Source organism: Amblyomma mixtum, chromosome 6, assembly GCF_055824585.1.
Source record: "Amblyomma mixtum isolate Tamu chromosome 6, ASM5582458v1, whole genome shotgun sequence".
NCBI classification, from domain to species: domain Eukaryota; kingdom Metazoa; phylum Arthropoda; class Arachnida; order Ixodida; family Ixodidae; genus Amblyomma; species Amblyomma mixtum.
In genome coordinates this window covers 115245572-115258364 of record NC_143017.1, presented here as the reverse complement: position 1 = coordinate 115258364, position 12793 = coordinate 115245572, and the positions used below count along the sequence as shown (strand labels likewise).

The window sequence follows — 12793 nt, the reverse complement described above, 5'->3', positions numbered from 1 at the left end:
CATCAGCAGGCGAGACTGGGGAGTGCTTCTTCCTATGTTAGCCAATAATTTGTGCTTAAAGTCATGCAGGAGGCATTCAGTAGCTAGCACGGCTCAATACAGAGTTTCATTTGCTCCTGGTACTGGCCCGGCTTAGCTAAAATGAATGGGACCATAACATTGCCTACAAATAGGTTTAGCCTGTCACATATACTATTGTGTGAAAGCAAAGAACTGCCATCTGCCCCTAACAAAGTAAAACACTCGTCAAAACCACCAAGGGAGGTGGCCAACTCTCCGCGTTCAAAGTTGCATCACTGCTGGCAACAAATATTATGCTTATTTTGGGATGAAACGGGCAGTTCGCACAGGCAACCAAGATATGATGAAAAAGACCTGCAGCCAGATGCTACCTCTACATGGAAATTGAGCGCAAATTATCTGGCACAAATGAGAAGTGCTTGTACCAGTCTCCACAAGGGGACTAGTGGCCGGTGCCAGCAAGCTGGCACAAAGCAGAAGGATGTCACCTGCAGTTGTTTCTTTTTGCATTGGAGTGAAGCTTTAATTTTGCTCGTTTTACTGCTCATATTTTGCCCCTCCCCTCTCTTTTTTCCCCTAGTGCAGCTTTTTGAGTCATTGCAGCTAGACTTGCTGTGCATTTGGTTATTTCGAATCTCTGGCGAGTTTTGTGAAGCCTGTTATGGTAGAACGTGCGAAAGTTCATGTAGTATTTTTTTTTTTTTTCTGCCTCTGTTTCTTGCCTTCAGTAAACAGGCATTTGTGTTTATTATAGACGCTGGAAGTATGCGAGGGGGCAAATCTGGAAATGGAAAAATGCTGATATAACTTGCATTTATTCGATGTACGTAGTCTTATCTGCTTCAGATTATGTGGTTATGGTTCAAAGTGCACAGTATGCACATTTTAAGTGGTACTTTTGAAGTTTATCTAAGCACGTACTTGGAGGGATCATCTTTGCATTTGTCTTCCACAGATTAATCCTGTAGGAGCAAAAAGTGGAAAAATTGCATTTGGCGTGCTAATCTACCTCTTTGCATTTAAGATTTGAAAGCTGCTTTTTCTTTACTGCAGTGAGCTCAGCCAATCAGACAAGACTGCTCCAACTAGCTCATTATTACGATCAGCTAAGTATGATAATTATTAGTTTGCGACCCGTTCTTCTACATCTTTGGCTTTCCTGTTTTATCTTTCGCTTGACGCATCATCGTTTGTTGCTGGCTGCAGCCCTGTACTTGTAAATGGGCCTGCTTTGACATGCCTGTGGTATGATGCTTACCTGTAGTAGCCATGAGTCGCTACCAGTATAAATTTACTCCTTTTTCTTTTTGGGACTTCGGGGGTGAGCACCCATTCTGGATGTGGCAGTGGGTAGCTGTGGGCCGTACTGGTTTGTCGGCTGTCTTTGATGATGGCACTGTTTGTGTAATATCTGCTGGAGTTCAGCAGGAGCTCTGTGATGGTTGTGCACGTGTACAGATACTGGCATATCTTGTCATCATAACTAGATGTAAGCACCAAATGCCTTGCTGAGCAGGTAGCCAAGTACCTGCAATACAAAGAACCTTTGGGTATATCATATCTGACATCTCCACCATACTTGTGCTGGAGCTCCTGCTCTAATTAGGCTTAACTGCCTGCGATGTTGGGACTCTCCACCATACTTGTGCTGGAGCTCCTGCTCTAATTAGGCTTAACTGCCTGCGATGTTGGGACTCTCCACCATACTTGTGCTGGAGCTCCTGCTCTAATTAGGCTTAACTGCCTGCGATGTTGGGACTCTCCACCATACTTGTGCTGGAGCTCCTGCGCTAATTAGGCTTAACTGCCTGCGATGTTGGGACTCTCCACCATACTTGTGCTGGAGCTCCTGCTCTAATTAGGCTTAACTGCCTGCGATGTTGGGACTCTGCTCTGAATGTGAGCAGGCGGACACCACCACTCTGAACCTTCTTTCGCATAGTGATGAGAGCTGCCAGGCAACAAGCATTGTGCATTGCTTTGAGACTCTTAGGTTTTGGTAAATTTGTTCCTCAAAACTTGTAATGTGCGCAGTAATGATGCCTTAAAATCAGAGGCATTAAGCTGAAAATTGGAATGTAGGAACACTTTTATTGTGTGTGTTTTAGCAGTGCATTCTCTCTGTACAGCAGCATTGCTTCACATAGCTCTCAAGCCAATTTCTTTTTCCTGTAAAGTAGTGCTTTTTGTTGTTCTTGTTTCACGTGACATTGGTGATGTCATTGGCGGTGGGCACTGCGACGCAGCGCCTGGACCGGGAAGGCAGTTCTTGCCACAGTCAGCAGTGCATTGATGAGCTGTGCTGGCATATTTACGTGATCTCTACAGTCTGAGCTGCTTTGCCCCAACAAGTCATATCCTTGCTACACACAATCAAGGATGGCAGCTCTGCGTATGAGTAGAATTTATGAAATGCATACTGCCGTCAAAAATTAGGGCCTGTTGACTTTTGTTCAAAAATCGTCTTTCTTTTGATTTCTCACTTGTGTTTTCATGCACCACGTTTGGTGTTTGCATCTCCTGCCATTTTGATAGCACAAACTTGAAGAAGGGAAGCCTCACTCTGTTCACCAATGTATTGTCATGGGAATTTTTCTTTTTGTCTTGTCCTTTCTTCATTTGGTGCAGACAAAGACAAGTCCATTTGTCAAAACACTGGTCAGCAGATTGAGGCCTCCTCATCTCCCCTTGCTCAAGTTTGTGATTCAAAGAACCATCTTACCTCCCCTTTTCTGCCATGGATGTCATTTTAGTTGTGTTTTGCAAAGGGATAACACTGAAAAAAAAACAACAAAAAAACGGAGTGACAAGAATTCAGTCTCTGAAGTTGTAAGGCCGGACAGGGCTGTTATGCAATAAGCTACGAGTTCGAAAGAACTGCTTTTGTTCAATGAGTGATACTTGTGAAGGTTGCACAGGATTACTTTCTGTTAGCTTCGTGTGGTAGTACTTGAGAGGCGACTGCTAATTCAAGGTCAATGCAATAAGGTTGTGCTTTTGATTCCGAATCAACTCATGTAACTGTGAGGGCAAGGGTTGTTATGGCTTACCAGCAGCACAAAGCAGGTGTGAGCAGTCTTTGGGTGGTGTTATCCTACAAGCCTTATACAGCCTGCACTGCTTCACTTTAATTCTAGCCAAGCAATAAAATAGAAAACACAAGATAAAGCACAAAATGTGTCTACAGTTTGTCGAATATGTAAAAAAAAAATTTGATGAAAAATGGCTATAGCGGTTTTTTTCTTTCTATGCTGCCTTTGGATATTTTTAAAGCTCGTTTCAGTCGCTTTTCCTGTTTTTAGCATGGCTACACTTTAAACATAGCTATTTTTCATGTAAATGACTGGAGAAAAGTTTGAAAAAAAGTTCATTGTTAGTGCTTTTGAATAGTTTGATATCACTTCTCAAGTGTGCGTCATTGTTGACTCGGTCTAGAATAGGGTGTTGCCAGGTGTTCTTGTAACATGTTTTTTTTGCCACTTTGTTGTTATATGTATATTGAAGAGCAGTGTTGTTCCGCAAACACTGTACTTGATGCATAGTGCTGCACAGTACGTAGAGGACACCCTTGCCCTACACACTATTGAGAGCTGGCACAGCATGTGGCAGTCTCTCAGGGGGCTTTGATGAGAGCTACCATGCAACGCTGCATGTGGTTTCTCACTGCAGCCTCACTGTTTGCTAGACAAACGTTTTGAAGTAGTGTTCTTTTTGAAAGGTTGAGAGCATTTCTTTGTGTTGCACTCGTCTTTCACTTACAGCAGTGTACAAGGTACACTTACTTAAAGGTGAGATAATGATGCGATTCAGCTCTGCAAGAGATACATAGCAACATTACTCAGCTCTGCAAGAGATACATAGCAGCATTACACAAGCCTTGTGTACATTGTTTGGCTTCATTTATTTAGTAGTGAGATAGCATGTGATCCAGCCTGGCAACAGATGCATAGCATTATTACGCTTATTACAGATAAAGCACAAGACCATGAGTGTATCATTTAGCGTTATTTTACATGGTATTCTGTTGACTTCACCTTGCAGACATTATTTGCTTGTGCAGAGTGCAGTTTCAATGCTCGTGGGTCCGAAGCAAGCAGTACTATCGCACTCAATATGAGTTGCAACGCGCGGTCATCGACCGGGGCACGTTCCGTGGTGTCCCTCCTCCAAACAGTCGCTCGGAATTCTGGGAGAAACTGCTGTTCCAGGAAACAACAGCACCCCCGCTCAGGAAAAAGTTTCTCCCAGAATTCCGAGCGACTGTTTGGAGGAGGGACACCACGGAACGTGCCCGGTCGATGACCGCACATTGCAACTCATATTGAGCGCGATAGTACATAATGGCCAAGGTTCAGTGTCCTCCACCAACTCCTGTACAAGGCATGCAGTATTGGCTGTGTAAGGCTTTAGGAAGCAGTTAGATTTCCAATACCAAACATGCACCAAGTGTGCTGAAAACTGCTCATTCCTTCTCGCATCTTGACATTTCTACGCAAGCACACGTGTCACTTATACACCGTCCAGTACCATTCCCCGTGCATTAGCTTGCACTAGTGAAGAAAATGGAGAAGTCTTTAAGCTGCTTTTCCCAACTGTATAGTCTTCTGTGATGTTTGCACAGTGATGTGACTTGATTGACCCAAGGTGGTAGGTGTGCGTGTTTGTGAATGATGTGGAAGAAACAAAGGTATATTTATTCCAAGAGTGTGAACCACAGTGTTACTGCAATGAGACTTGTAATGCACATTGTGTGTTCACTGTGTTTAAAATATCATGTATGTGCATAAGGCAATGCCGTGAGTCAATACATTCCCTTTTTGTTATCCAGGCTTTCTCTGAGCGCACAGTCATATCGTATCTTTGAACCTGGTTTGAAATACAATGTGCCTGGGAAGTATACTTTATACTGAAGCATGTTGGCCAGTGTGGCACACCATGCAAGCAAGAGTGAATAAAATATTTTATCTACTATGTCTCACACTTTTTGAAGAGCTGGAGCTGAGCCACCACAGTGGCCCAGCGGCTATGGTATTCGGGCGCTGATTTCTAGGTAGCAGCATCTCCCAGTACCAGACCTAGGAGCCACATTTCGATAGAGGTGAATTGCGCAAACACCCACACTACAGTGTACCCACGTGTTGTTCAGTGTGCATGCACATTAAAAAGCCCCATGTGTTCGAAACTGACCTGAGACTTCGACCCCCTCCTTTGTCCCTGTTGGCACAGTTGAGGCATGCATGGATGAGAAAACTGCTGCGCCTGTCATTTCCTTGTAGCAAGCACTAACCCACCACTAACGGGAGCAATATGTCATTACTAGAGGCCGGATTTTTAGGCACTAAAAAGCACGTTATAGGTGCCATAAATAGGCGGCTAAAATTGCATTTTAGGCACCTAACGGAGAAAAATAGGCACTCTAAACTTTATCAAAAGTGCACACAGTTCCGAACTTCACCGCACAATATCTGCCGTAAAATAAAACACAGCAGGAATCATTTGGGACCTTAATTAAGCAAGATGCGAACATTAGAAGCCGTTTTTTTTTTAAGGCTGTCGCACAACTTTTCGTACAATACACATGCTTCAGCAGAGCAAAAGGGACGGTTACCAACCCTTTTAAAACATTTTTGTATACCTCAAAACAAACAATTCGCTTTTCGTGTACAGAAGTAGAAACAATGAACACCTTAACAGGAGGCTATGTATTTAGAAATTGATAGAAACGTCAATTCAAAGCATCTGAGAAATGAGTTCAGTCTTCGCTCACACAGGATTTGAACTTATTTATTGCAGGCATACACGATGCTTCAACATTAATAAATATGTTGTCATTTGTGTGAACAGTGTTTTATTGTTTGTGGCTTCACGTGTCTGGAACCTTGCGACTATCAAATGGTGCTTGCCATTAGAAGGGTCTGAAACCATAAATATGAGATGCTAGAAAAAGTTACACACAGTGCTGCTTGATGCGGAATATGCTGAAAAGAATCATAGTCCTGCACGGGCCCACGTACATCCACGACGATCTATGCTAAAATAAACATCGCCCATCTAGAAATCACTGTTAAAGCCATGGAAGCAGTAGCAGACAAGCACCGTCTCCATGTTGATGGACTCAAATTTATGCCTCTTATTAGTAAGAACAAGCTTGTATGCTGAAAAGGAACGCTCAACATCAACGGATGTTACAGGAGCGTGCTTGTACTTAGGAACATTTGATGGCTTTACACTGTTCATAGAATGTTCACCTTCGATATTTTCGGCTGTCGTGGTTGGTATTGTGTACGCAGCCGGCGTAGGTGCGTGCAGTGTTCACCTGACGAGGTCATCTAATGTTGCCACGTGTGTTCTACTCAAAACCGAAATGGATTCGAAAGCAAACAGAATGTGAAAGCAAAACCACAGCGTATTTCAGGCCCCTTTTTTGTAAAATAGGGCATTTTTAGGCACCGACGTTGGAAATAGGCATTTATAGGCACTATAAAAACAGTACTAAACATATTGCCAACACCTAATTCGTGCTCATATGTAAAAATGGTGCGCCTACGAAGCGTAGAAAAAAATAGGCATTTGCCTAAAATCCGGTCTCTAGTCATTACTATGCATGAGCTCAAAGTGTAATGCAGTCATTATTTTCTTGTGCTGCAGCCCAGCTTCATCGATAAGAGGCACTTGGTTGATGCAATGCATTTTATGGTTATAGTGTGTTGGAACATTCGAGCAGTATTCATGATACTGTTGGTGCGACTCGAAGCCTTGCACATACACGATGGTACATGGTGCTGCGGACATTGGGAATACCCGACACTCATTGTGTGGCCTGCCAGGATTTGGGAGCAAATACCCGAGTACAGCTCCTTCATGTGACCTAGTGATTCTAACAGAGCTGCTGCCATGGCTGTCCCCGTCCCCAAAAATGCACCCACTGCAGTAGCTCAGTGGTTAGGGCGCTCGGCTACTGAGCTGGAATTCTCGGGTTCAAACCCAGCCGCAACGGCTGCATTTCGATGGAGGTGAAATGCAAAGGCGCCTGTGTGCCATGTGACGTCTGTGCATGTTAAAGAACCCCAGGTGGTCGAAATTTCCGGAGCCCTTCACTACGCCGTCTCTCATAGCCTGAGTCGCTTTGGGACGTTAAACCCCATAAACCAAACCAAACCAGGTGATCAAAATTATTCCGGAGCTCTCCATTACAGCACCTCTCTCTTTCTTCTTTCTCTCCCACCTTCCTCCCTAGCCTTACAGCGCGGCATGGTTCGAGCATCCGCCGAGATTTGAGACTATCACTGCGCCATTTTTTTTCCTCAGAAATCCAACTTCCAACCCCCTCCCCAACCCCCTGACACATATTCTTACTTTTTTGTTGTCTGACTTGCATTATGACTGCTCCATAAAAACTCACCATGGTACAGGCATAGTGTAGGTATACACCATTCAGACACTAGTGCAAAAGACTAAACATGGCAGGGGAGAATGGTTTATGGTGGTTAACATCCCAAGGCGACTCGGGCTTTGAGGGACGTCATAGTGGAGGGCTCAGGCTGATTCCGACCACCTGGAGCTCTTTAATGTGCACCAACATTGCAGTGTACACGAGCCTCTAGCATTTCGCCTCCATCGAAGAATCATGGCCGCAGTGGAAACAGAGGCTGCCCAGCAAACAAACATTTAAAGAAGGCATGCGTGCTCAAATATTTACTGCTACATGAATACTGCTCTTTTTACTCTAGACCATGACAGCCAGATGCACACTGAAATGAAATGGGGGAGGCAAAAGCCTTGTGCTTTATGGAGTAGCTAGTTTAATTGTTGCTATCAATTAGTGGTACATCTTTCATGCCTTACATCAATGGCCAAAGAAAGCAAAGATAAAAACTCCAACTGCCCATGTGCAAAGCGTGGGAGGTAAAAGAATTGCGAGATTTTCTGCACAACACCTCCATACAGTAGTTTTCATTTTTCTTCCCTTTAGAGAAACATTGCAGCACTTCTCAACGCAGTCCATGTTGTGTTAGTAAGAGAAGTTCCACTATACTCGTGATCAACTATCTGTGCCTCTGCAGCCAGGGCTAGGCAGGAAAGGTAAGGAGACGGGCCTTTGTGAAACTTGGTGAAACAAAGAAACAGACGCTTGGACGAGTTGGTATGCCATTTTGCAATGAACAGCGTGTACTCCACAGCACCTCAACAGTGTCTTCCGTTTCATCCCCACCAACCATGCGCTGTTCATCACAAAATGGGGAGTGTTTTTTTTCTTTATCGTGGCAGTCTGTGTGGAGGGGGGTTGGAGAGTGGGGTGCGGAGGTCTGAGGCTCAGGGACAAAGACCTTTCTCCTTCCCTTTCCTGCCTAGCCTTAGCTGCAGAGTCACAAAAAGTTGACGGGAGTATATCATCATAAGCATAGCACTGCTGCATTCGGCGTGCAGGATTAAATGCAAAATTTCAGTAGCAGCATGTTTATATACAAAAATTTGTTTCAGTAAAACCAGGTCATGTTACAGAGAAATTCATCTCGGCACATGAAATTTGATGGCACTGAAAACTGGCATGTGAAGATTTTCATTCACTGTGCCATGCTGTTGCAGTTCTAGTGCAAGGGTTTCATTAGCATTGTCCATTCTTCGACACCACAATCACAACATAGAGCTGCAGCTTGCTGTAGAAATATATTTATTGCATCCACCATCTGATACAAAAATAATTTATGTAAATATCAATGTTCACTTACTGAGCACCATGACAAAAAATAAAAGCAGGTGTGTTACGTCAGTAGTAGTCTGGTACTGGTGCACAGACGACCCGCACTAGGTCGTTATATTGAACAGGGCCATTGGGTGAAATACGGGCTTCACGAAATATGCCGTCCACTGAAACAAGCCAAGGTGTAAAGGGTAAGCCAGGTGACATCAGAGTGGAGCGGACAAAGTGGTTACTATTTCTCAGTGCTTAAATGCTTCTCACTGATGCTCGTAAATAAAATTGGTGCACCACTACCCAGTACAAACGTGCAATAAAATAGGGGTAGATTTGTGGAAAACTCTAGAAGGAGGAAAGGCAGCCAATTTGCACAATGAGTATTTTCATTGAAGGAATCGGGACCAATGTGGTTTTCACTGCTTACAATGAGCACAAGCATGAAGTAATGGGTAGGGGGGACTCTTGTTAATTCGTGACTCGCTTAATCCGAATGCCATTGAATTTGACCAAATTTTTGGTCAACTTTGAGTTCGAATTATTGAGTCAACTATGGCAGACTCCCATCATGCAGCAAATACACTACCTGTAGGGGACAGCTTAGCGACACTCCATGATATTGCAAGGAAATACAGCCACATTACATTTGACTAAATGGCAGTACTCCCATAAGAGCTCGGAACATGCAATGGCTCAACTGGATGTCTAATAAAAGCACCCAGCTTCAGCATTACAGTCAATCGAACAATTCGAACATTCTCTAGTGCGACTCTGACCATCCCACAGAGCAACAGATACTGATTCTCATTGTGAAGTTAGCTTTAGTACAACTAAATCTGCTCCCTGAAACCAGCAGTAAGCCGCCTATACGCTTCATTCTGAATACATGTACCTCTGACATTAGCAGAAAACAGTGACCGTCACAGATAATGGCTACTAAGCATTGTCAACAACATCTACATACAAAATACAAAAAAAAAAAACACACCAAATGCCCACGTTAGCACAAAGCAATGACAATACGTGAATTTGCAGCAATAAAATATGATGCAGTAAGCACTTCGCCACAGAAGAGTGTGTAAAGTGTGCTATCGTTTTCTTCCAGGCAATAAGCTTTTTGTTTTTGTTTTGACAAGAGTGTCTTAGTACCACATGTACGAAAAAATTGACCGGCATCAGTGACCGTCTGAAGCCTTGCAGCCGGAGCAACCGACCACTCCGGCAACCAAGGTGGGCCGCCTAAGCCATGTGACCGTGTGGCATCATCACAACCTGGCCACCGGACAGTGAGCAAACTGACCACCGTGGCTGCCGGCAGGTAAATTAATGACTGGTCATGAGAGGTTGCTCGGAAAGAGCAACCTTGGTCGCATAAGCCCCACCGGTGCCAGCACCTGCCACCGCAGGGCAGTGGCGCATCGCTTAACCGCTGCACCACTGCGCCAGGAGTGGTACGAGGACTCCCAGGGATCTATCAACATTAAGTAGAGAGTGACCAAATGCACATAATGTGCGTTAACCCATTAATGCTATTGCGTCAAACCCTTAAGGCGGAGTGTAAGTGTCCCCACCAATTTTTTTTTCTTATTACAGAAAATTAATGTCACCTTGATAGCACGGCAGGACTAGAAATCAATGTTGCAAAAGCAGCTTTTGCTGCAGTGCGACTGATAGTGGTCACTTCATTACAGACTTCATTAGCCTGCTGTGCAAGCTCTGCAAAATCTGGCGAACTGGCATTCCCAGTTTATTATGAAAACGGATGCACAGTACAGGCCAGATTTTATAGAAAAAGGACCCACTGCAGCAGTGCAGTGGCCAAAGCGTTTTTCCAGTGCTGAGCGCAAGGCGATGGAACGAAATCCTAGTCACTGTGTCGGCAAAATACAGAAGTGTCATGTGCTGGGCAATCTCAGTGCAGGTTAAAGACCTCCAGCTGATCAAAATTAATTCAGAGACTACGACATGTCTCATGGCCTAAGTGCAACCTCGGAATGTTAGAGCTTTAAAGACCCTTGATCGCTGGGAAGGCATTGCACGCTGGTTTTTCACAAACGGAAAGTAAGTGACATGCAGCACTATTTATCTGAAGGCTGACAGAGCATAGGGACAGTTGGTTGCCACTTTGAAGCAAGCAGAAAAACTGCTGGCTTGAAATGACAGCAATGACACTCATTTTTGAATAAATGGTGTTAACCAATGTGCCAAACTCCATACAAGTGCCTTCCAAATTAAATTTCTGAGACATTAGCATTTCCAAATTTTGATTAGTTAGATCACTCCTGGGATGAAATGGCCACTTCATAGGCATGTATATGGTCCTGCTGACAACATAAAGTTACACAAAGTTAGTGGCATGGTGTAGCTGAGCATATGATTGCTACGTCAGTGGACCTGCACCTTATGCAAGAATAGTGCTAAGTACCTAGCTACACATCTGTACACAGCAGAAGACACATTCCTGTCAATCAACAAGTCTGCATTTCTCAGCATCACACCATCTCACATGTTCATGCCACTGCCATTCGTTGACCTTTACTTTTGATGTAGAGCACATTCAAAGTTAAGCACTTTTGGCAACCGTAAAGTGCATTCAGTCCATGTTAAAACAACTGCAAGCAGAAGATGGACTGATGGAAAGAACCTCACCTTCACGAGGCGTAAGTTTCTCTCCCCAGTTTAGAAGAATACGCCGAAGTTCTCTTCCAGAAATCTGACCAGATCCAGTTTTGTCGCTGGCTCGGAAGGCTTTGACAATCTCGTCGGGAATGCTTTCTTTCTCACTGTGTGCGTGCATGATTTCTAAGAAGTCTGCAAACGAGATCTTGCCTCCTGCACACATGGTTGAGACAGTCATAAACACCTGCACATCTCCACTGTATGATGATCGTGCCTGACAACTTTGCTATGCTTACAATGAAAGTCAATACAGAACAGCAACAATGTCAGAGCTTTCAGCTTAAAGTTTTGGAAAATCGGCCAAGCCTCAAAAATTGCCAATACAATGGATAAAACCACACATACAAAAAAAGAGGCAAATGCATTCACACATTTCACATTGTTACGATACAGTCTATATACGAGCTTCAGTGAAACTTTTCGGGCTAGTAGGTTCATTATAACGCTTCGTTTCTGCTGCGTGCTTGTTATTGTCGCCCTATGTTGGAATGGCACATATCCACGGCGGGGGATTGGCCATGGTGCACTAACTCAGACAGGAGATACGTACACTTTTATTTAGTTAAGCTAGGCAGGCATTGATTCATTTTTGTGTGTCGAATGTGTTCCTTACTTCGTCCTTTTCGCACAGTAGAAACAAATGTATACACGATAAATAACACTTCAGGTCCGTGCTTCAGGTACACAAGCGGCCTGTATAACTTACCTTTGTCCTTGTAATACTTTTTGAGCTCCGTGATAGTTGGACTCAGCCCCAGAGATCGCATGATTAGAGTAAGCTCGTCAAGGGTGCGAATTTGTCCGGAATGGGCATTCAAATAGAAGCAATCCCGGAACTCTGAAATCAGCATATTTGGTTCTATTAGGTTTCGGCTACCTGCCACATCACGACGGCTCCATGCTCCGTCGTTTACCAGTAAGCATTTTGCAACAACGCAATTCAGGATATAATGGTCGGGTCTTACCGTCAATATCTTGCTCTCTGAAATATCTCGCCTGGAAAACGAAAGCAGCGATGCATTATACACAGCCCGAAGTCGTTTGACAGATCGAACAACACTACCGTGAAAAGTTATATTCTGTTTTTTGCTGACTTATCAGCGATTTGTGAAAATGTGCAACAATGTGATCGCTCACCATGATTACTTAGTTGCAAATAAGAAACACCAGGAAGTCGAGAAGTCGTGCGTAGCGTCGCACGAACAGGAAAAACGGCGATGACACGGTGCAGCGCGAAATGTTTACTCCGAAGAGATGCGCTTTAAAAAATAGTGCGGGATATTGTGGTAACAGCACAACTATTTCAAGAGGACAAAACTGTTTGGTCCAGAAAGAGGGTTAACATTTATACTGTTGACAAATAATTAACAACAAAACATGTTGTTGAAGCAGTAGAAG

The 12793-nt window shown here is 43.9% G+C and overlaps 1 protein-coding gene across 2 annotated transcripts; it reads right to left on the bottom strand.

Moving 5' to 3' along the window:
- Positions 1 to 5787: 5787 nt before the first annotated feature.
- LOC149340131 (calmodulin-like protein 4) lies at positions 5788 to 12649 on the bottom strand. 2 transcript variants are annotated; one of them, XM_089548880.1, is made up of 6 exons: positions 12533 to 12649; positions 12361 to 12391; positions 12102 to 12233; positions 11366 to 11548; positions 8751 to 8889; positions 5788 to 5936 (listed from the first exon to the last, which is right to left on the bottom strand). In XM_089548880.1, the coding sequence occupies exons 1-5, from the start codon at positions 12533 to 12535 to the stop codon at positions 8789 to 8791; spliced, it is 450 nt and encodes a 149-aa protein (XP_089405006.1). In that variant the 5' UTR covers positions 12536 to 12649; the 3' UTR covers positions 5788 to 5936; positions 8751 to 8788. The 2 variants fall into 2 exon arrangements, with proteins under 2 accessions (XP_089405006.1, XP_089405005.1); XM_089548879.1 differs by lacking the exon at positions 5788 to 5936 and having other exon boundaries at positions 8676 to 8889.
- Between the last annotated feature and the right edge of the window lie 144 nt (positions 12650 to 12793).

Coding starts and splice junctions, on each gene's coding strand:
- LOC149340131 (XM_089548880.1), bottom strand. Junction 11,549..12,101: donor AAAGTATTACAAGGACAAAG/GTAAGTTATACA, acceptor CCATGTGTGCAG/GAGGCAAGATCTCGTTTGCA. Junction 8,890..11,365: donor GAAACTTACGCCTCGTGAAG/GTGAGGTTCTTT, acceptor GGCTTGTTTCAG/TGGACGGCATATTTCGTGAA.